Source organism: Lates calcarifer, linkage group LG14, assembly GCF_001640805.2.
Source record: "Lates calcarifer isolate ASB-BC8 linkage group LG14, TLL_Latcal_v3, whole genome shotgun sequence".
Taxonomy (NCBI): domain Eukaryota; kingdom Metazoa; phylum Chordata; class Actinopteri; family Centropomidae; genus Lates; species Lates calcarifer.
Window position 1 is genome coordinate 13,533,267 of NC_066846.1, and position 25,394 is coordinate 13,558,660.

The 25,394-nt window shown below is 41.2% G+C and overlaps 1 protein-coding gene across 1 annotated transcript in view; it reads right to left on the reverse strand.

Annotated features, from left to right (window-relative positions):
• dachb (dachshund b) overlaps positions 1-25,394 on the reverse strand; it is a 78,383-nt gene that overhangs the window by 30,710 nt on the left and 22,279 nt on the right. The window contains 1 exon segment of the mRNA XM_018704778.2: positions 1,824-1,939. Within this exon segment, the coding sequence (XP_018560294.1) occupies positions 1,824-1,939 (116 nt within the window).

Genomic DNA, 25,394 nt, shown 5'->3' on the forward strand with positions numbered 1-25,394 from the left:
GATGGAGGGAGGAAAAGAGGAAGGGAAAGAAGAGAGAGTCAAAAGGAAAGAAGGGAAGGAGACAGAGAGGAAAGGAGGAGGGGAAGGAAAGGAAAGATGAGTCTAGGAAGAAGGAGGGAAGGAGAGAAGGTGAAGGAGAGGATGAAGAGAGAGAAGAGGGGATGATGGAGCACAGAAAGGAGGAAGAAGGAGGGAAGAAAAGGGGGAGGGAGGGAGGGAAAGAGGAGGGCGGGATGGACAGATGGAGGAGTGGGACCCCAGAGACGTGTCATTCATCACACCACCATGCAGTCTGCACTCGTTCACCCTCTCTCTCTCTCTCTCTCTCTCTGCAGGTCTTTTTCTCCTCCTCTTCTCTAAGTGACACCTCTTCTTTTTTTTCTTTCTTTCCATCCACCATTCATTCATTCATTCGTCTGTTTTCTCCATCCCTCCATCACTGTCTCACTTCCAGTTAATCCTCCTCTCTCCCTCTCTTTCTCTTTGGCACTCGTTTTTAGGTTTCATCGTCTCCTCTGGCGACATCCCTCCTTTTCGTCTCTCCATTTTTTCCCTCCCTCCGTTTTCACTTTCTGTTGCCTAAAAGGGAAAAAAATAATCCTCCTCTTTTCTTTTTTCTTTTTTTTTTTAATCTCCTCGTAGAAGAAGAAGGGATGGAGAGACGGAGAAGAGACGGAGACAGCTGCCAAGAAGAAGGATGGATGGAGTGAGGGCAGCAGAGGAGGAAAAGGAGGTAAGAGAAAGGAAGGGAGGAAAAATGAATCATTGAGGAGAGAAGAGGAAGAGATAAAGATGAGAGAAGAACGAGTGCTGCCAGTTTGTCCTAGTGGCCAACTGTGGTACTGCAACCAAAACATCTCGTCCCCATAAACCACCATTAAAACAAAACCAGCGTTTTTAGAAAAACTCTCCATGAGCCTTGAAGACTTCACAGTCCAGGTCCTGGAGTTTTTGAACCTGGGTCTTGTTTTCTCATGTTTTTGGGTGTAAATGATTGACAGGGACAAAAAGCACTGGAATCTTCACACCCTGCCAGAGTCCATTGACAAAATGAGTCATTTTACTCTGCAGAACACTCAACTGTTGCTTTGATTGAGTTATTATGCAGCTTTTTTTAACTCCTGTAGAGGATCTGAATATTTCTTCCACTGCTGAAAGTCGCACAATAACACAAACACACTAACAGATGGAGGCAGCGTCTGAGCAGCAGCTCCTGTGCTCTGCTCCGTAAAATCCCTGTTTTTGTCAATGGAGTCTGGTATTGTTATATAATGATGTTTCTGGTTAAACAAAAAGGATCTGACTCTTTATCTCTGTAGGACTCTGATCCATAATATTCAGTCTGTGTCTGTCAGGACGTCCACTGACGTGGCTGATTCCCAGTTGCAGATTTTTCTTCCCATCAATCATTTACACCCAAAAACACTGAAAATAAGACCCAGGTTCAAAAATATCCCTGAATGCAGCGAAGGCTCTGACTGCAGGTTATTATTCCAAATGTCACGTGTCAATCAAAACATAATTAATTAATAAAACAACAAGTGTTGTGTTGAGATCTTCCTTCCCAACAACTTCCACCAATCAGATTAGTGATCAGGCAGCGCGTTGGTCGTCTGCGAGGCAGAACCCAGGGAGGAAAGAGCCCACAGAGCAGCTCCCCGCCGCTCGAGAAGCATCGCTGTGAGCAAACAGCAACATTTAGAAAAGTGAACCCCCAGTGGAAATCACACCCGAGCATCCAGAGAGAGGGAGGATGTGAGGGAGACAAAGAGACGACTCTCCCTCCCCCTCTCTCCCTCTCTCCCCCTCTCCCTCTCTCTTACCGGTGTGTGACAGCAGGTTGGGGGACAGCAGGCCGGGGAGGCCCGGGTGCAGCAGCCTGGGGCTTTCCTGGATCCCTGCACCAGAACAACGCTTCGGAGGACGGCCCGGGCGAGAGCTGGAGGGAGAGAGAGAGAGAGAGAGAGAGAGAGAGAGAGAGAGATTAATTACTGTGACACAGAATTAGATCCACAGTGTTGGGTACAGAGAAATGTCGGGGTCGTAACTGTTGATGCTGCTGCTTCTGTGGCTGAAACACGATTCAACGCTGATTCACTGCGATTCAGTCAAATGTTCATCTGAGGTCTGATGTGATGTTTGATATTTTCTCTCATTCGTGACCAGATCAAGTAGAAAAATCTGCGGATTTTTAAAACAAAAAGAAATGATTTGAATTTTTAAAGGAGGATACGTTAAACAGGCTGCGACTGATCGATTTTGCTGCTATTGATCAATAATATCTGATATTTTTGTACATTATTCTCACTCTGGTTAAAGCTGTCAGTGAAAACTTGCTGCTTCACTCGTGAAGTTGAAGTTTTCCTCTGATTTCCACACTGGGAGCTTGTTTTCCAGTGTGTGATCGGCTCCGGCTGCAGAAATTAAAAATGTCTGTCGGTCGAGCATCTCCTCAGCAGTCGAGGCCGACAGCTGGATGTTCCAGCCGAGACAGCAGGTCGCTCAGACGTAATCGAATCACACGCTGACGACACACAGAGTTTCAGAGTTACTTCCTCTGGGCGGCCGTTACCGGAGGAGCGCTTGATTTCAGGACAGGTCCCCGGCAAACCACCGGAGGGGAGATCTGATTGGTCGCTCTCGGAGTCGGTGTCTCTGGGGAAATGATGCGACGAGCACGAATCATCTTTCCTCTGTGACATTTTCACACCTCAAAGTACTGCAACCAGCAGAAACAGCAGGAGTTGCCACATCCTAAAATATCCGCCACTTAAAGATGGAGAGATTTTTATCAAGTGGTTCAGCTCGGACATGACCCTCAGACACTGCAGAGGAAAACTGACGCAAGATGAGAACTTTGTTGGGAGACTGATAGCGACAAAATAACAAGGGAACTTTGATCTTAATCCACTGAATGTCTAAGAACTCTTAATAATAATCTGTGCTCGTTCCAGCTTTTAGCATTCAGCTGCTTCACAATAAAAGCCCTCTAAACGCCAAGGCTGTAGTTAAACTCTGAGGTCTGTTATTGTTTGATTCCAGTGTTTAAGTCAATTAACAGTCTAGTGTTTTTCCACCAGAATTTTATTCCCACCCTAATTTCCTCTAAATTTTCCAAGAAATAATTATGTTTTTTGGACAGGAAACAGAAGTGAACAGCAAACTCAGTAAATACTTTTTGTAAAGACTTTTTGTGGCGTTGGGCGTCTGTTTCTAAAATCCCAGCTGCAACGTTTTCCTTGTTTCATTCCTTTTTCTTAGAGTCTTTTTATGCGAGACGACTTTTACTGTGAAAAACAAACTGAACACCAAAACGTAATTTACATATGTAAATCTGTAGGTGTTTGTTGCCAAAAGATCAGTTTAAAATATGAGATCAGGGACAAACCAGCTTTGACTGAGGCCAAATATGCCAACACTGATGTAAAACAGCCTCCTCTCCTACATACACAAGCACAACAATACATGTTCTACATATGCAGCTGAGCCTGAATACACAACTACAACACAGGCATCACACACACACACACACATGCGTAACCTACTGTATTATGCATGTGCACGTAGGCATAAACAAACACACTGAAACACAAGAATACAGTAACTGCACATGTGCGACAAAACATAAAGGAAGGTACACACACACTCAGGAGGTGCGCATGCAGGCCAACTCTCTGCAGGGTGGCTAAGTAACAGATGGCCGTCCAAAGTCATTTACACCTAGAGAGAGAGAGGGAGAGAGAGGGAGAGAGAGGGAGAGGGGAGAGAGGGAGAGAGAGGAGAGGGAGAGGACCAAAAAACTAAAACCTGTACACGACAGAACCACAGAGAACAGAATAGAAGAAGAATATACAACAGTTAGCCTACAATATGTTTCCAAACCACTATTCTACCAGACTGGTCTTCACTGGGTTTCACACTCCAGTGACCAGCACGTTACCTGAGATATGTTACATCAGTCAGCTTCTTATTAAAGAGACACCGCATGAACACTTCTTATACTGCACTGTAATACTAGCTACTCCTCAGTACAAATACACTGAGCCTGTAGCTTTAGCCTCGGTCTTTGAGCATCGTGTGTAGCCATCAGGTGCATATTTAAGAACCTTTTCCAGTGTAGAACAAACAGCTACCCACCTAGCTGCTTAGCGCTGAGTGAATCTGCAAACGACGGTTTTCATTTTTAGCATTTAAAGCTGGTTGTTGTTCTGTGTGAAGTTAAAGACAGATGCTTGTGTAGAATGTTGCTGGTGAATCTGTCTCTGTTATTCTCAGTGGAACGTGTGGCGTTCAGAGCGGAATGTTGGTAGACGTAGTAACAGCAGAATGCAGTTCTAGAATGGAATGTTTGACAGTCGTAGCAACAGTAACCAAGGGGGCGGGGCCTAGAGAAGGGTCAGTTACTATCGAATAAAACCAGGACAGACGTTTCTTAAGTGATTCTCAAACTTTGGAGCCAGGCTTTTTGTTAGTTTGGATTCAGATTTGATTATGAAACGTTTTCTTTCTGCTCTGTGGAAACAGAAACTTTTCACATGTTCTGTAGGTGAACTTTTTTTTTTTTTATTTTGGGAGCTATATCCACATCTGGTTATATTTTATTTGAGTTTTCCCACATGAGATTATTTTTTAAATGATCTTCCATCTAATATATCTAATTATAATTCTGCACAAATATCATATTCAAATGTCACAGAGGAAAAGATTTAAATCCCTAAAATGTATCGCAAGTAAGACAAAGATGACATCTAAAAATCATTACAGCAGCGTCTCACTATTTATTATTTGAAATGAAAGCGAATAGCTTGTGCATTGCTTAATCGCTGGTTACATAACATACAGTATGTGATTTTACGTTTGTTATCCCTGATCTGAAATGTAGAATAGAACAGAAGCCGGGCTTTTCAGGAACATGTGAGTATATCGGTCAGATCCCACTGGGAGCGGTGGAGGGAGGAGGGGCTGAAAGAGAAAGTGTGTAAAAAAGATGAGGAGAGAGAAAACGTCTGAAAATGTTTTGGGGTGTGATTTCGTACGTGAGAAAAAGACACACACACACACACACACACACACACACACTGAGTGAGAGAGAGAGAGAGAGAGAGAGAGAGAGGCAGAGGAGCATGAAGAAATGAAAACATGAACCTTCACTTTTCCTCTGAACTCTGCTTCACCTCTCTCTCTCTCTCTCTCCATCATAAACACACACCTATACAATAAACACACCATTCTCTCTCTCTTTATACTACACACACACACACACACACACACACACACACACACACAGGTGTTTGCATTCAAACCTTGAAGCCTTTCCATCAACAAACCGCCGCTACCTTTCATCTCCCATATACACTCACAATGGATACATGTTACAGTACCAGGTGTGTGTCTGTGTGTGTGTGCATGTGTGTGTTCATCTGCATCCACCCATGTATAAGCAACATTAACATTTGTGTGGCGTGTGTGTGTGTGTGTGTGTGTTCACATGAATCCATGCCATGTGTGTGTGCAAAGGACACATGATATCGCCTTCTCATTAGCCTTACAGTTCTTTGTTCAGAGTAATGACTGCAGTGTGTGTGTGTGTGTGTGTGTGTGTCCCGTAGGGTTGCCATATGTTGGGCATTAATCCTCGTCAACGGTCCACTCTCCTTACTGCACCGAGCACAGGAACAAAGAGCAGGTCACACACACAAACACACACACGACACACAAAAAAATACATACTCGCATACACACAGATACACACTTGCATATAAGCCTTGCTACACACACACACACACACACACACCACACACACACCACTGAGAGCCAGTCCACTGACCTACATTCATTTGTTAACCCTTAACCTTGACTGCATTCAAACCCCTTAAATAGAAACAAATCCATTTGTCCTCCTGTGGCTCTCATTTCTTCACCGAAAAACACTTCACCTTTATGTGAAATCAAGCTAGCAGAGGTAACGTGGTGACCTTTGACCCCCCCACTGTCCTTTACTCGTCTACATTCACACTGTGAGCGAGCAGAGCAGCCGCTCACTGGGAGTCCTTTTATTTCGTACAGGACGAAGCAGGGGAGGAAAAAAATGGCACGTACTTCTTCTTCTTCTTCTTTGGCGTCTTTTTGTTTCAGAAGCAAAGTGCGAAATACTCGCCCGCGAATATTCATGAGCTGAAGCTCCACCGCGGCCGGCTGTGGACATATTTTTAGGATGTGCGGGATGCTAGCACCGCATTTTGCGCTCTGTGTGAATGTACTCACGACAAAAATAACAGTTTGAAAAAATAAGCCGACGTGCAAATTAATCGCATTAAAAAAAGACCGTCAGGTTATAGACGTTTGTTGGACGTGTTGTGCGACAAACCTGAAAGGCAAAAGTGTTTGTAGTTGTTTTGCGTGACAACGTTCGAAGGCAAAGTGAAAAGCTGGATGGAGACAAAAATTATTGTTTCAATATGGAAGTAAAAGCTAACGTTTTCAGTTCTCTCTTGGCAAACCTAGAACTTCTAGTTTCACGGGTGTTTTTAGAGCAGATGTAAATATCAGATTTCAAAAAAGTTGTTTAAGCCTTTAGCTCAGAGAGGTGTTGAAATCAAACCCTACAGTCAGCCGAACTTATCTGGAAGAGACGACAAAACTTTACAATAACTTTGACATACTACGTCGTAGTTGTGCGTATTCATTCATTACAGCTGTTAATCATGACTCACTTTATCGCATTGAATAGCTAGCAAAACTTAAAAACTGTAATATGAACATCTAAAGGCTGACTAGAACGACCTTCTTCTAAAAATGTACGTAAACTTTTTTGAACATGAAAGGGGGCGGAGCTTATGACCTATACTGTAACCAGCCACCAGGGGGCGATCAAGATGTTACGATTTTACGTTACTGATTTCGCCACAAAATACAATGCTAGCAAATCTGGCGAAACTGTCAGCTCCTTTACAAGTTTGATCGGATAACTTCAGTGTTTTTAGCGACGCTGTCGAGTCCCCAGACGTTAGCGATAACTTTGGTGATAGAACCAGATTTCCAGCAGATCCAGCAGATTTCCCTTCAAAGTCTGTCACAGAGGTTCAGAAATGAAGATACAGAGTAGAGACAGCTAGAGGCAGACTGTCTGCTCCTGTTTGTTTACAGTAATTATAATAATGTCTCATAATTAAAGAGGTAATGATTTATTGATGTTAATTAAAATGAGACACAGCAGCTTCAAGATGTTTGCTACTGATGTATTTTTGTTTTTTGATGACCTTTTAATTGGCCAGGAACACACACACACACACACACAATAATAAATAAATTAATAAATAAACATGACGACAAATGGAAAACACGAAGCTGACATTTCTCACACACACACACACACACACACACACACACACTCGATGATCTGATGAGCCACCTTGAAGTAAGTCTTCCCACTTTGACACACGCGCACCCTCGCCTGTCCTCCCAAATGGCCGTTTCTATGGCGACAGAGCCTTGATCAATACTCCGTCATTGGCTCTGATGGCCGGTCAGGGTCGGTCACACACACACACACACACACACTCACACACACAAATGAACGAACGCACAAACAGGCATGGCGGTGAATAAGCACGGACTCGCTAACGTGTTTGACAGATTGATTTAGCTCTGAACGTGCAGAGGTCTCACACACACAACACACAACACACACACACACACACACACAGTGCAGTTTATCAAGGCCTGCTGCGGTCAATACGTGGGGTAGAGCGAGGGGTCAACCCTCTTTAGCTAAAATCTTTCATCTTCCTCTCCCCTCTTTTCTTTTATCTCTCCATCAGTTCGCCGATCCATTTCTCCGCCTCGTTTTCTTCTTTTCTCTTTGTTTTTTTTCTCTCTTTCTGTCTTTTGTCGGTTTTCCATTTCAATTCTCCGTCAGCTTGAGATTCATTTTTGTCTTTGTTGTTGGGTTTAGTTTCCTTCTCACTGTTTCTGTCATTCTACCTCCTGTTTTTACCTCAACAAGCTTCAATGTGTCGTTTTTAATATATTTCTAGTCTAAATATTTCTATTTAATGAACTATGAATTATTTTGTTTTTTTAGATTTTGTGCTGTATTTTACATTTTCTTATATTTGTGTTTCTTGTACATAAATGTCTTTAAGGCCTGTAGGTAATGCTTTTCCCTATATTTCTTTCCATGCATTTCCATTACTTGTCTTGTTGCTTTTTGTATCGATTCATCCTCACTTCTTATGATGTGTTGAATCTGCAGCTTTCTCTGTAACTGGACCAAAGGAACAGCAGGTGTGCAGCGAGTTTGCAGTTTGTTATTATATTCAGGTTTAAGGTTCATCTTCTGACAAAGATGTAGTGATTAAAAAGCTGCCCTCATTATTAAACTGCATTTGACCTAAATGGGATATTTTGACCTTCTTGCACCTTCAGGCCTCTACACAGCGGGGGGGTGATGAATAAACAACAAGACAGCTGAAGTTCCTGCTTGGTCCTGATATGTTTTATGTCGTTGGGACAGTTTGAGGCTCTGCCATGATTTTTTTGTTTTCCTCCTTGTTCTGTTGACGTTTGTGGTCACTGAGTTTACACTCGGTCAGTATCCGTCTCAGATATTCTAATCTGCTTTGGCTCTTTGGACCCTGTTCACACCTGGTGTTAAAATCTGTAATCCGCTAGGGTTGAAAAGGGGCAGAAACTTTCCTTGGGAAGTTAAGCTGGAAATATTCCAGGACTGAAACAGTAGATGAACAGATGAATGCTCCTCAATCAGCGCTAAATCAAGCAAATCTTGAATGTTCACAGCTGAGCTAGCATCATGACAGTTAGCCCCTTAAATTGTCAATGAAATGGTGTTAGCTTGTTAACATTTAGCATCTCTGATTTACAAGCTAGCTAGCTAGTGTTTAAACACATTTTTATTTTTTACCTTTATTTATTTATTGCGTTAAACTTTAACTATAAATGAAATATAATGTATAATGAATACCACTGAGCACTGTAGAGACAAAAGCTCTAACTGTTCACGACGTTCACGTCCCTCAGGAAACCAGATGCTTATTGGTGTTTTGCAGGAACAGGTAGATTTATAAAGACATGTTTGACACCTACAGCTGATCCTCAGATTACTCTCAGGTTTTACTCCTGTGGATGGAGATGTGAGAAGTATTGGTAACAGCGGGTGTAAACGCAACGGCACGATCCGATCGTTTATTATCTGGATAACGTCTCTGGATACAGATCGCATTTTAATACCAGGTGTAAACAGCTTCTTCTTTTTGTAAGTGGCAGTCAGTGGACACATGTAAAGGAGGTAAAACTCTTTCTTTTGTCTTTCCAGTGGATGGAGGAGAGGGAGAGGTCCTTTTCTCTGTCTGTTTTCCGTCTCCCCCAACATCTCTCGCCCATCATAAATCCTGTCACAGTCTTACATCCCCTCTCTCTCCCCCTCTCTCTCTCTGTCGGTGTGTCTTCACTCTTTGTTTGCAGCAGAAGAACAATCTATTCTTTTTAAAGAGACACCAGAGAAATGGGATATATGTCCGTCCACACACACACACACACACACACACACACTCACACACTCTCACACTGGGGCATCATAATCACGGACGCTCATGGATTCACGGAGCGAACCAGAGAGAGAGAGAGAGAGAGAGAGAGAGAGGAGGAGGAGGAGGAGATGGATGTTTTCTCCTCTGGGCTTCCGCTGCTTTGATTGGACAGATGAATGACTTCATTGTGTGTTTGTGTATCTGTGTGTTTCCGTCTCTTTTTTTTTTTTCGTCAGAAAGAAAGAAAGAGAGGGAAGGAGTGAGTGATAGGTAGAAGAAAAAGAGGATGAGTGGAGTTAGAGAAAGACAGGGGTAGAGTGAGGTAGCCAATAATAAGTATTGATTGATAAGGGAAGTGGAGCGAAAATAATAAGGGAGGAAAAAAAAATCACCTTAAAACACAGAGTGGAGGGAAACAGGAAAACTACATTGATTAACTGATGACACCTCTCTTCTCCTCTCATCCCTCGCTTCTTCTTCACCTCTATTTAGCTATTATCTCTTTAGCTCCACAGAGTTACTGTTACTGCATCTATCTATCTATCTACTCTTTTATCATCCTTCAATCATTTATTCGTCCAAACACCCACCACCGTCCATTCTTCAATCACCTATCGTCCAACTTCCTGTCTGTCTATCCTTCCAATTTTCATCCATCCATCCATTCATTCCTCCATCAGTATCTTCTTGTCCATTTATCATTCATCCATTCTTCTTTCATCCTTTCATCTATTTTTATCCATCCACCCTTCAATCAAATATCATCCACTCATTTATCCATCATCTATTCTCTCCTTCTATTTCTCTTCCTATGCAAGCATCTATCCTCCATCCATCTGTTCATCTTTCCATGTATCCAACCATACACCTATCTATCTATCTATCTATCTGTTCATCCATCCATCCACCTATCAATCTATTTATCTACCTACCATTCCATCCATCCATCCATCTCTTTATCTGTGTGCGCTGCCAATCAATCAATCATCCATCTGTCCATCTACGGTATCCATCCATCCATTTATCACTCTGTCTATCCCTCCATCCATCCCTTTATCTGCTTATTGTTCAACCCATTCACCATTTATCCTCCCATCTTTCCAGCATCTACATATTTCTATCCCTCTGTCCGTTTTCTCTTCTTTATTTCTGTCTGTCCTACAGCTACTCTCTTCTCTCTCCCTCCAGAGGAACAGGTGTGCAACGGGACAAGAGACAAAAACACTCCTGCATTTTTAACCAGCACCTATTAAATATTAAACACCACGTGCACACACACACACACACAGGGAGCGACACACAATCGCTGACGAGACAAGTTATACAGGTCGATGGACTAACGTGTGTCTGCATGTCTGCGTTGAGTGTGTGTCTGTGTGCGGGTGTGTGCGATGGCTTTAAGCATCATTACCTTACTTCCTAGGCATGTGGGCAAACACACACACACACACACACACAGAGAGAGAGGCAGGGATAATTCATACAGGCATACACGTCTCTCTCACATGTTAGCATTTAAGAGGTAAAACTATAACAGACTCCATGTTTTCTCTACCTCTCTCTCTCTCCGTCCCCCCCCCCTTCCTCCCTCCCTCCATCTCCCTCTCTCTCTCTCCATCTCTTTGAAGTGCTCCATAACAAACTATAACAACAGGAAGTTTTCAATGCGCCACGTTGAGAAGGAATGTCACATATGGTATGAGGGAGGGAGGGAGGGAGGGAGAAACGAAAAGGGGAAGGAAAGATTAGAGAGGAAGACAGACAGATACCTAGATAGATGATATGTATATATATATATATATATTTGGTTTGCGACCAAGTGCATTCTTGTTGGAAAATGTGCGTTTTAATCACCCTATTTAAACAATGTAGCATCTCCCCAGTCTCATTAGCGCCGCACTTTTGCGAACGTTATTGCGTCAAGACAACACATCGTACAAGCTACTTCCTTCCAAACATAACTCAGCCCTTTGTCGTCAGTACCTCATGTGTTTTCTTCTGGCTCCACCTTCTTTATTTTTACATTTTTAGCTAGGGGCGACTGTACTTTTAAACGCTCAAACCGGGACCCTTAAGTGTATCGCGCTAAAGCAAGCAACAGTTATTTCAGTGCTTAGCATACACAGTGAAGGTTCAACCTTTAAACGCAACATTTTTGTTGCTGGTTACCTTTAGAAAAAGCTTTTTGGGTGTGACAGCTAACTATTAGCGTACTGACAAATTCCATGAGAGAAAGCAGCTAGCATCACAGCCTAAGACTGATTGATTGAAAGATTGATTGACGTACATGCGGACCAATCAGTGGTGTTTATATTCGACTAATAAGAAATTAAAATGCTAACTTGGGACGTTAGCTTGGACTGCTACCACTAGAGTCTCAAACACTGTTGAATAGATTAGCATAAAATTTTTCACAGACATTCAAATCCTCCTCACAATAAACTGAAATAACTTTAGTTATCACTTAACTTTTCATCCAGCACCGTCATCAAATTTTTAATTCAACCAGCACTTTGATGTATGACCAAACACCTGCAAAGCTAATGACATTAGCCTAAGCCGCACTTGTGTGTAATGCTAATTAGCATGTATTAGTGTGCTGAATTAAAATGGCAACCATGGTAGACACTGTACCTGCTAAACACCGGCATGTTAGCATGTTAGTGTGGCTATAGACTCTTACTATATACATGCTAGTAGTGTCGCTATTAGCGTCGCTAACCAGCAGCAGGGTGGCTCACTGTGTTGGACTTTGCTCAGAGGAGAAACATGGGACACAGATGATGAGAGAGAGAGGTGGCAGCGAAGGAGGGATGAAAGTAATGAGGAGAGACGTGTGACACATGAGCGAGGGAGGGAGGGAGGGAGGGGAGGAGGAGAAGAAGAAGTGTAGGAGTGTGGGAGGCAAGAAAAACAAAAATGAGGGAGGGCAGTAAGAGAAGAGAAAGAAATAAAAGACGTGCCCCCCAACCTTCATCAGATCAATTTCACCATCCCTCCATCTTTTCTCAACTGTAGTTAATTTTCTGCCCCTCACCTCCGTCCATCCCTCTCTCTTCTTTTACCTGTCCTCACCTCCTTCCCTTTCTCTATCAATCTCTCCCTCCCCCTCTCCATCTCCCTCTCTCTCTCTCTCTGCAGTTAAGTCAGTGTAATGTAAATGATGTGCCATCGATCGCCCCTGACAGTGCAAGGACGCTCACCTCTTCTCCTCCTCCTCCTCCTCCTCTTCTTCTTCATCGTCCTGTCATCTCTCTCTCTCTCTCTTCACACACACACACTCTCTCTCTCTCTCTCCCTCTCTCTTTCACACCCCTCCCTCACTCATTCTCTCCTTGGCTGCTCTTTCCTCCACCTAACATCTTTTATCTCTTTTTCTCCCCTGTCTCTCTCTCTTTCTGTCTCTCTACATCTCTCTCCCTCGCTCGCCCGCTGCCTCCCACGCCTGTCATCTTTCATCTCTTCCTCTCCCTTCATTTTCCTCTCTCTCTCTTCTCTCTTTCACCGGCCATCATTTATGTCTCTCTCTTCCTCCATTGTTCTTTCAGAGCATCTGCTCTCTCTCTTTCCACCTATACCATCTTTTATCTTGGTCTCTTTTAATTTCTCCTCCTGTCTTTCCATCTCTTCCTCTCTCTCTCTCTCTCTCTCTCTCTTTGCTGTCTCAGGTCTCTGCAGTCCATCTTTAGCCTGCTAGCCTCACTTAAAGGAACACAGACCACCACTGAGGATTCAAATCACCTTTCAAATTAAAGGTCCAGCTTACATTCAGAGTAATCGTAGAACAGTGGGGTAAAGTAAGTAAAGTACCTGTACTTTACTCGAGTATTTCTATGGTATTTTACAGTAGTGGAGTGTTCAAAATGTATAAGTGATGGCGTAGGAAGCGTAGTTCCGCCTTTTTCTTTGTGTCTTGACACGAGAATTTATACTTTGATTTTACACCAACAGACGTAAATAATGACAGAATACATTTTGTCATCCTTCAGATGTTTGAGCACGGCACAGACGCACATGCAAAGTTTTTAAATTGTGTTTCAGTCTGTTCCTTATTCTTAAAAATGTGATTTGATATAAACAATTAATCATACGTGTTTGCAAATGCACTGTGATTCTGATCTAAACAGATATGACTAATGAATATATTTAAATCCAAATAAACAAAATGTTATTTTATATATTTTAAAAAATGTCAATTATATTATAAATATGTTATTTTAAAAAAAAACTCGCAAAATAAACACAGAAATTAAAATATATACATTAAAATTTAACTAACAAGAAATTTAATTAGAAAATACAAGTAATATACATAATTACGCAAAAAAAAAAAAACATTAATTGAAATGCCAATAGTCAAGACAGTGGTGATATTAGCAGAAATAACTATTGTTTACAGTATTTAACAATATTAATTATTTTTTTAATTAGAGGATGCGACTAATTATTATTTTCATTATCAGTTCATCTGCTGATTATTATCAGTTTTGTCCATTAAATGTCTGAAAATAATTAGACATGTTCAGTCTGAGGTATTATAATTTCCAGAAAGATGTTCAGTTAACTGTTGCATCAGAGAAACCACTGAACATTTGTCATTTCTTACTGTGAAAACGGCTAAAACAATTATTTGATTAATTTTCTGTTGAATGACAAATCGATTTTATTGATAACTGAAAAATCCAAACGTATCAGATGTTATTCTGATTATTATCTGCTCTTATTTTGTCTTCCTCTCATCTTTTCCTTTGTCCTCTGTTCTCTCTCTCTCTCCATCTCCTCTTGTCACTCCGTGTCCTCCTTTGTTCCTTCCTCCTCTTCTCTTTCCTCGTACTCCCTCTTTCCTTTCTCCTTATCCAAATAGAGGACACAGACAATCCAATAAACGCCCTCACTCTCAACAGCTGGAGTGTGTGTGTGTGTGTGTGTGTGTGTGTCAGCGAAGTACCGAGTCAGCAGAAAACTAGGATGACACCCTCAGCGCCGGACAGGAATGTCACAGGGAAAAAAAGAGAGATGAAGAAATAAAGAAAGAGAGAGAGAGAGAGAGAGAGAGAGAGAGGAAGAAAGAGGGGGGGGGGGACAGATGGGGGAGAGCGAGTGAGGAAGGACAGGAAGAGAGAGAGGGAGCGAAGAAGAAGAGATGAAGAAAACTCTGGGGACTTAGAATGACACATGCAGTATTACTCACCGTCCCCATACATCACACACACCAACACACACATGCAGACACACACTCCTGAATCTTCCTCTTGTGCACAAACAGAAACACAAGGACACCAAAAGACAAACCCTCTCACCCCTCCACCCCCCCATCCTGACATTAATACCAACTCTGCCCCCCCCCCCAAAAAAAAATAAAACTTCCTGGGACGTAAACAAGGACGTCCTCACTTCTACAGTTTTAGGTTCATTTTTGGCTAAAATGTCTCCAAACGGTGTCGTGTTCCTCTGCAGCCACCGAAGTCCAGCTGAGAGAGAGTTAATGAAAATCTCCATCTGCATCAGGTGCTTTAGAAGAAAGGTTTCCTTTGCCCTGGGTTTGGTCTTGCAGGCTAAATACAGGAAGGCTATCGCTTCGCTGCAACAGACTGTTGAGGTAGTGGGATATGTGGGAGACCACAGACAGATTTAACTGATTTTTTAAATAAATCGTGAGAGCACACACGCCAGATGATCACTTCAGAGTGATGATTACAACGATTTTGGATCTAACAGAAACTTGCATGATCAAATCTGACTCCAAAAAACATGGACGCGGACCGCTGTTGTCAGCTGGTTTCACTCGTGCTTTTTTTTTTTTTTTTTTACGGAAAAGAATTATGAGACACTAGAATTAGCACCTCACCTCCAGCAACCAGTCCAGTTGCTGTTAATTAGCATGTCCGTTCTTCAGTTGTGGCCAGAAATGTGTTTTATGAGGTCACAGTGACCTTTGATCTCTGACCACTAAATTCTAATCCGTTCATCTTTGACGTTAATGATACATTTTATTCACGAGAATGGAACAGAGGGCAGGGGGTAGTATTCCGGAATTTTCAAAATCAAAGTAATAATTCATTCATTATTCGCTGACGTTATGATGTCATAAATTCAGTCCAAGTGAACACTTGTGCAAAATTCCGGAATTTTCAAGATCAAAGGTGTAATTTGTGGGAAAAAATGTGGATATTATCTGACGTTATGAAGTTATGAAGCGAACATTTGTGCAAGATTTGCAGACACTTCCTGGTCTTGAGATGTCATATATTCGCAAAGCCAAAAATATGTTTTAGAGGTCACAGCAATCTCGACCTTTGACCTTTGTTCAATGGGAAAAATAGACCCAGGTTCAAAAATACCGGAGTTAACCTTTAATTTTCTTTTCTGCAAATCTGAGAGTCTGACTCAACTAAACAATTTGTATTTATCCAACCACACACTCTTCACCACAGGGGGGCAGCGGTGCGCAGTTTGCCAACAGAATCAAGACTGTTTTTCTGTCAATTTTCAGCGTGAAACGTTTAGCGTGAACAAAACCGTTTGACACGTAGACGGGGGTTTTTAAATTTAAGCTGCACATGGTCTTAAATCCAACCCAATACCCTCCACACACACACACACACACAGACGCTACCACAAACATGGAGGGAAAATCTTGGTACAACACACACACACACACACACAGTGAGAAGGTAAGCCTGGATCCTACAATAAGTCCAGTTTTATGACTAGTGTATAACACCAACAGCTGAATCAATATTAGTTTACACTGGGTCACAGTGGACACACACACACACACACACACACACACACTTGGATACAAGTCCTGCTTCAACACACACATGAACACAAAGCTCTATCCTTTCATAAACACACACACTGAATCTCCCAGAATATATTATTATTACAGATTTACACACACACACACACACACACACACACACAGATTAGCTTTTATTCTATTACACCCTTGTGGTAGGTCGGCTTGGCCATGTAAGGCAACACACACACACACACAGACACACACACACAGTTAGCCATTATAAAAGTGATAACAGTAATGCAATAAAACACACACACACACACTGAGCTGGTTATTATAAAAAATGATAAACATTCAAAGAGTTGTAAAGTTTTACAGTGATGAACTAACATATCAACTTTATTAACGGCTGACTGTCCTCGTTCTCAGGCTGCGGACGAGTTTTAACACGCCCATTTAAACCAATTTAATTCCCCCCTCCCCCACCCATCCACCCCCTGCCCCTCCCTCCACTTTATAACAGCTGATATGGAGTCAGAAACATTAAACTGCTTTATGGTGACAAAGTGACTTTAAGTGAAGTAGTTTCAGGAGAGTTGGACGTCTTTCAGCGAGCAGGGACTCGCTCGCTCGCTCTCTCCAGCCAGGAAAAAAAAGTCATAGTTTCCACTCATAATCACTGAAGGAAGATGGCTTATCTGCAAAACTGAAACATTTGGAATTATTTAGATGATCCATTGTGATGGGAAATAGTCAGGGAGTTTTAGTTTAAAAACATGTTTATATTCTTAAAGGATAACTCTGGTATTTTTGAACCTGGGCCTTATTTTCCCACGTTTTGGGGCGTTAATGATTAATAGGCCAGACTCCATTGACAAAAAAAGCATTTTTACCAAGCAGGACATTGGAGTTGCTAATCCATCGCTGCCTCACTTGGCTTCGAGGTTTGTTTGTGTTATTGTGTGGTGCTTGTACTTCAGTAAAGGATCAGAGCACTTCTTCCATCACTGAAAGTCACACAACAACACAAAAAACTAACAGCAGTATTCCAGCAGCTCCTACAGTCTGCTAGGTAAAATTCCTGTTTTTGTTAATGGAGTCTGGTAGGGATATATAACAATCTCAATGGGATCTTACTCTTTAATAAAAAGCTCTGTCTCTGTAGTAATCCCATCCATAATGTTGTCAGACACTTATAACAACAATCTGAGCCTGTCCACTTTAGTGGACGTACATTGACATGGACAATTTCCCATTGGATTACACTGCAGCAGCTGTTCACAGAAGCCAGGTTCACCGTTCTTGCTTGGTGCTGCACCGATTTTTTTTTGTCCCTATCAATCATTTACAACCAAAAACATGGGAAAATAAGGCCTGGTTAAAAAATACAGCAGTTATCCTTTAAAGTAAGGTATCAAAGAAACGAGACAGGAACTTGCCACTGGCGTCTTTTATGGTTGACATCTTGTGTTTTATAAGCTGCATATTTTAGAATTTTATTGGTTTCTGTCTGGTTGATTTTACTCCTGTGTCTTTGTTTTTATTGTTTGTTGTGTGTAACATTGATTTTCGCTCACATTTGGCTAAACAAATTAGTGCGTAAACATTAATTTCTTGCATCTTTATTATTTATTGACATCAACTTTATAAACTCTGTCAACTTGATAAGGGTTATTATAAAATATCGAGTGACTGGGACCTTTCTCAACCTCTAATAGGGACCAGACGTCTTTGGCTCAGACAAGCACTGTAATACCAGCCCCCCTCAAGCTACGGTGGCCTGTAGATGACACAAACAATACAATCACTTTTCCCCCAACAGAGAGAGGGAGAAGTAATCTGGCTAATTAGAGCAGAGATCCAGGAGAAACGTCCAGTGAAGAGGCAATATATCACCGTGCTAACTACTGGAACAATAAAACTGCTTCGTCATTTGCTTTTTTTGGCATGAGAACAGGGGTTTTTCATCCCTCGTACCGTATGGTTAAATATTCAGCTGTGTTTGTTGTTAGTGGTGGGGGGGGTGGAGGTTGGAGGGATGAGGGGAGAGTTCTGCTTCAAAACATAAAGTAAAGCCACAAAACAGCAGCTGGTGAAGCAATTATTGACCCGCTCTTATTGATCAACGCCCTGCAGCCGAGATATTATGGTCACATTGTTCAATCGGTTAATTTAAAAGGAGAATTTATGACTTTCTACTTTCCCCAGAAGTATCTCCTTAGCTGCTGCTGCTGCTGTTCCACACAACCTGTGTGATTTTAATATTATCTGAAAAACAAAACATGGAGTCCAACGAGCTCTGTCGGCTTTAACGGTGTCCTGCTTTATAAGGCTGTCGATGGTTTTTGATTACACACAAACTGTATCACTTTATTAGGCTGTTAACTGTGTTATCAGTTAGTCAATGGGAAGAAGGAGATGGGGAGTTGCCTGATTATAACAGTTGTTGTTGGGTCATGTTGCCATTTCAAAGTACAGTTTCAGCTCTTTTTCTCAGTGTCGGCCATGGCATGTTTTTTCGCGAGCTTCTTCTAAGGTTGTTCGACTTCCTGTAGGTAGTACCATCTGTTTGTTTGTTGACCACTGTCCCATCATTCTACAGTAAATTGTCCTAGACAAATTGTATTTGTAGTTGGACCGCAACAAGGTTAGCTCTATAAATGTAAATGTCCACAACTGAGTGGTGGAGCTACACCATTGGTCGACCAGCTGTTAGACTTACATTTTAGCCTATATTTAATTTTGTTGGCAAATTGGTGCCATTGAAAGTAAGCTGAAATAGTTGTTTACAGTGTACCCATGCATGTACAGGCAACTATCACTGGATTTATTTGATGCTGGAGGAAACTTAAAAACCTCAGGATTCTCAGTGAAGTTCTGGAGTGAGAAGGAACTTCTTTGTTCCTATGATTTTTGAACTATGACATTTAGTATTTTGGGAATAACTGGATTTCTTCTGAATATTGCTGTTACATGACTAATTATTTGGACTTGTTTGATTATAAGTGTACCAACTGAACACTATTTTCCATATAACAAATACCAAATTAGACAGTTATTTCCAGGAATCTTCCCAGGAAATTATTAAGGAAGGATCCAGCTACAGGTCGATTTTTATCAGATAAAGAGAAACAAAACATTGATTTGTATGTAAACTGGAGTAAACATGAGTCAAATGAAACCTGCTCATTTCCAGGCTCCTGTTGCAGTGGATATATTAACTCAGAGTGATGCAATGCTTCATTTCAGAGGCCGCCCAAGAACATTATGCTCCAAAACACAATCTATTTAATACAAAATGACACCGTTTCTGCCATCAGGGGATTTCAGCAGGTCTGCAAACCAGGAGCGTTGTCATTTTGAATTAAAGGACACAAGGTGATCTGGAGCATGGTGGTGTGAGGAAATGAAAATGTGAGTGTGAGTGCGGTGTGTTGGCTGTACTGTCAGTCAGAAATCTAACAGTTTATTGTGTTCTCAAATGTCCATGTCAAATGTGATGTTATTGATCAAACTTTAGGTGCATTTATATGGACATTGACACTTTGAAAGCCCAAATATTGTACCTGTAAATCTCTCTGATTAAAAGACTGTGGCATGTTAACACATGATCCAATTAATTAAACCAATCTCTATCTCTCTCAGTACCAATTCAGATACAGGAGCTCTGTATAAAATCTGTAGACATCACAGATGTAAACTCGCTGGAATCACTTTCATCTTAAGTAACATGAGGCCAGAGATTCACCAGCTACGGTCATGTCATGACTGACACCTGATCCGCTTAATAAGGTCAGTATTGGTGCAGATACCTGATCGTTTAGGGATCAGGTGCTGATCAGGTAACAACTTGCGCAGATGCTTCCGTAAATGAACTAAACCAGGTTCAAGCCTAAAAAGTGACAAAGAGAGGCAAGAGTGACCACAAAATCTGGACACATTCCCTAGAGACAAATACCACTGACAAGGACTTTAAATTATAAATAACAGACTGCGACAGACAAAAACTACTGAAACATGCACCACTACAGCTCACCAGGAAGGAAAGTCAGGTGTACAGGGATTTAAATAACCAGGCAAAACCACAATAAGATGTAAAACAACATTACTAGTAAAGGGTTAAAAGAAATCATTACACTAAGGTAAAAGTGTAAGGTATTCGGCTTATTAAATTTTAGGGGAAGTGAGCAGTCTGACTTAACTTTGCAGGTGATTTACAGATAGATCACATGCTTGATTTGATTTTTCAGTAAAGAAACTGTCCTCCCAAGAAAAACCGCAGTTTCAGGAATCATGACTGTTGTGCGCTGTGAGCAAAGGATGAAAAAGTGAGACATTAAAGGCTGCTGCAGTTGGATTGTTCAACAAAATGCTTCAGCAAGAAAAGTTTCTGATGCTCCGGATAAAAAAGAAACTCAGGCGTTCAGAGGAAGGACTGCAGTCTAGAGAAAGAAAGCGATCAATGGCAAAAACAAACAGACGTTACAAGCGTTAACAGTATTTGTGTAATTACTCTCGCTGCCAGAAGGGGGAGAAAAGTTCGGAAATGCAGGTTTAAGTAACAATACTCATTCCAGTACGCGTAAAGGTTCTACACGTGCACATCTATGTAAAAGTATTTTGTTATATATTCTAATAAAAGATTATAATTATTGATATATTATTGTAGCCAGCAGATTCCAGATTCCAGATTCCAGGATAGTTAAATCTGTTGTGTAAAATCTTAATTTGAAACGTAATTAGTAACTGCAGCTGTCGAATCAATGCAGTGGAGTAAAAAGAAAATACTCAGTAAATTGCACTTTGGTGAAGTACTAGAGTAAATCTCTTTAGTCACACGACAGAGTTTTATAATCACTACAGTCATAACCTTTTCACTCCATGTCTTTGAGTGTTTCTACAGATGAATAAACTCCTCTCCTTTTGTCCATCTGTATTTGTATTTGCCTCCACGACTCAGCAGTGAACAGTGAGAAGCCTCTGCTCATGAGTTCACCGGTGTTTCCAGTAAATATCAGGCCCGGTGTGACACATCGCCTCTCAGTGTCTGCGGCAGTCATTCCCTTTCCTGGAAGCAGACTGCCTGTAAAAAGACGTGACTCTTGTTTCTGCCTGGTTACATTTCACAGACACGAGCCACACAAAACCAAACTTTGTGTTTTTTAATAAACCAGCCTGTTATTGCCCTCGTTATGCTGTCGTAGTCTAGTTAATCTGTTTTCAGGGAGTCCACTGTGCTCTCTGGATTGCGCTGAGTCAGCCTTAACCAGATCTGCGCTTTAATGGAGTCAGCATTAGTCTTCTATTAATTATAGCTGACTGATAATTTTCCTGTTTTGTTCTTTTTATTTTACAATGTGCAGTAAATGGCTATGCAAATGAAGCCGTCAGAGCTGTATTTCTTGTGGTTATTGTTGTTCTGTTGATATTTCCGTTGCTCTGGAGTCATCACAAACTCTCCATTGTCGCATCTTCAGGGGGAAACTTACTTTTGTTTTATTTGTTCCATAAAATTTTAACCTTTTTAATTACTCTGAGGCACTTTGTAACTTTTGAAAAGTTTTACACATACCTTCAAGAGTACATACTTGACAAATTGCATGTTGAGCTGCTTATGGTATCATTATTATTATCACTTCATTTGCTATGAGGCAGGATGAAACTATAAAGGTGTCTTGAGTTCCAGGAAAATTTCAGGAAATGTATAAAAATAAACACATAAAGTGGCAAATCTCTATGTCAGCGTGTTGGGGGGCACTGTAGCTAAAAACTAGAATTACCACCTTGCGGTTGTACACCTCTGCCAAGCAGTCCAGTTGCAGTTAATTAGCAGTGAATTTTTGAGTTAGAAAGAAAGTAAGTTAAGGTCACAGTGAATTTAACCTTTGACCTCTGACCACCACAATCTAATCAGTTCACCCTTGAGTCCAAGTGAGTTTGTGCCACTTCAATAAATTCCCTCAAGGCGTCACTGATACATTGTACTCATGGGAGTTTAACGGAGGGGTGGAGGGTAACATTCCGGAATTTTCAAGATCAAAGTCGTAAAACTTGGATATTCTCTGAGATTATGAGGTCACAAATTTATAAGAAAAAATAGCTTATTATCATAGCTCCATTTTAATAATGACAGTGTGAAGATAAAAAGGTTGAAAGGACAAGTTACTAACACAGAGGCCTGCTGCCAGTTTGGTGATGACGATGATGACGGCACAGTGGATCAATGAATAATTTGAGAAGTCCACCAGAGAGGATCTAAAATGGTGATTGTGATTATGGTGATGATTATGTCACAGCGCAAGCTGGAATATTATGATGATGTCACCACAGGGAAACTAAAACTTTCTGCAAATTATTCAGTGATGCCAGCCACTGATCACCATGACTCAAATTTCCAGGAAAGCAGATGATTTCAGACTAAACCGACATTAAACACAGACAGATGCTCACATACAGTCAGCAGCTTGATGCCTAAGTAACTCAACTGCTTTTGTGTATGAAGCCATACAAACTCTAACCATAGAGGAGACGCATCAGACCCACTGATAGCTCATATCTGCTCACATTCTGAAATCAAACTTAATGTTTTTAAGACTTTTAAAGGATCTGTTGATGCCCCTGTAGCTATTTCACATCTGTTTCTCTTTGATCTTCAATGGTGGAAAAATGGTGCCGTTCACACCAAAATATATTGATTTAGTGTATGTAGTTATTACACTCATGTTACTTTTTAATAGGGTTGCAAAGGGATGGAGATTTTTTTTGGTAAATTTCCATAAACTTTCCATGGGAAGTTAAGTTTGGGAATTTTTTTAAATTTACCAAATTGGAGACTTGGAAAGTAACGGGAATATATGGAAAATAACAGGAATTAACTGTAAATTTGGGCTAATTTATTCAAACCATATCATATACAAGCATAAATATGAATATTTTGTTGTGTCATAAGCATACATTTGTGCAAATTTAAATGACATTTTTGACTTTGACTTATCTGCTGAACTTTAATCAATTCTTTCATTGAACAAGAAAAAAATGAATGCAATTAAATAATAAGTGCTAACCTGCCGTTTTCTAAGTTTCCAGTTTATTCCTCTAAATTTCCATTAATTCCCAAGGAAAGTTTCCAACTTTGAAAATTCCCAGAATTTTGCAGCCTCACTTTGTAGTTCCTAAAGCTGTATGTGTTGCACCTTCAGTAAGAACAGAGCAGAAATATCATGTCACATCTCTCTGGAGAAGAAAAATCCTTGTTACTGAAGCAACAGGATGTTTGATGCGCAGCCATTTCCATTTAAAGACGTTGTTTTGGTACACTCAGTGCTGCGCCGAGCGCGACCTTGGATTATAATCAACAGACTTTTTTTTTTTTTATCAGATGTCATTTCCTCTTGCTTTATCCTAATATTTCTGTTTTTATAATACACTGTCAGCTAGTTAGAAAAGGCAAAAGTCATTTGGTAATAACTGAAATTTATAGTTTAGCATGAGTTAAAAGTGGAGAATTATTCTTATGGCTGGAAACGCTGCATGTGGTCTATAGCATGAAGTAAAAGGAGAGGGAGGGAGTGTGGAGGAATGTGGCTTTTGTAGGTCACCCCAAACAAAGCATAAGGGAACGAACTGGCAGAGCTCTCTGAACCCCCCCCCCAACTAATCTACAACCAACCCATTAGGAAAACACACTCACAAAACACACACACAGGTGCATATATTCAGGTCCACATGTTCCCTCTCACTTTTTCTTTCAAACACACACTTGCACCACAGAAGACGAGATCAAGAAAGAGTTCACACGAACAGCGAGGCCTGTGGTATTTGTTGGCCTCAAGTGGGTCACACACACACACACATGCACACAGACACACACTCTCACAGGACAAATAATCATGCAGCTTTCATCCTCCGAGGCAGGAAATGCTGCTTTTAAGCTCTGTGAGTTTGACTTAAAAGAGGAGTTCGCACAAACACACACTTTCTCATCTATTACACACAGATTCCCTCACAGACAGTTTTTTGGACACGTTTTGACTCACACACGTGCACAATAACACACATATATACACACAAAAAACAATATTTTCTACTAGATAAATACACAAACATAAAGTTATGTTAGTGTTATGAATGTTCACACACACACACACACTTTAACACACACTCCTCCTGTCTTTACACACTGACACATTAGTGAAAAAACAAGCCCCCGCCGCCGCCGCGCTCCAAAAACTACAAACATGGCCGAGATTTTACAAATCCTGAAAGAATCTAAACAACAACAGTGGAAAGATTTGTCTTTCACACACACACACACACACACACGAGAGAGATAGAGGGATGGGAGGAAGAAGGGGTGAGGAGTGGGTAAGAAGGAGAGAAGGGAAGAAGACAAAAGGAAGGAAAAGTGGGAAAGAGGGGAAAAGCAGGGTGGGAAGAAAAGATGGAGGGATGCAAGAAAGAAAGACAAGAGGAAGAAAAAAAGAAAAACAGAAAAGAAGAGGCAGAAGGAGGGAAAACAAGCGAATCAAATCACCTTGCAGAGACGAAGAAAAGCAGAAGACAGAGATGTCTGACAGGCGAGAGAAACGGGGGGGAGGAGGAAGGAGAGAAAGGAGCAGTGGGAGGGAGTGATTAATGAACGAGGGAGGAGGAGAGAGAGGAGAAGATATTGTCTGTCCATCTGAACCAGGAGGAAAGAAAAAAATACAAACAACAAATAGAAAGAAAACAGAGGAGAGAAATTCCTCACACGGATTCCTTCATAAATTTTTTCCCACTTTCCCCTGCTTTCTTCCACGAGGTCAAAGGTCACCGGCGTCAAGATAACATCACTGTCCTGCAGAAACATCACAACCATCTGTGTTCAATATTAAACTCAGAGCTGAATCTGTCATGTGCACACACACACAAGAAACCCCAGCGTTGTGACTAAGAAACCAAACTGTAGGAACTACACCCTGAGCGTGATTGAGAGATAAGTGAACTCTTGTTTTCTTGATTTTCTGAAGTCGTTTCCTTCAGTTTGCCAGTTGTGACTTGTAAAAACATTGGATTTCCAGTGGGAGTTCCCTGTTGGATATCTGGATGTTTGCCCTGCAGGA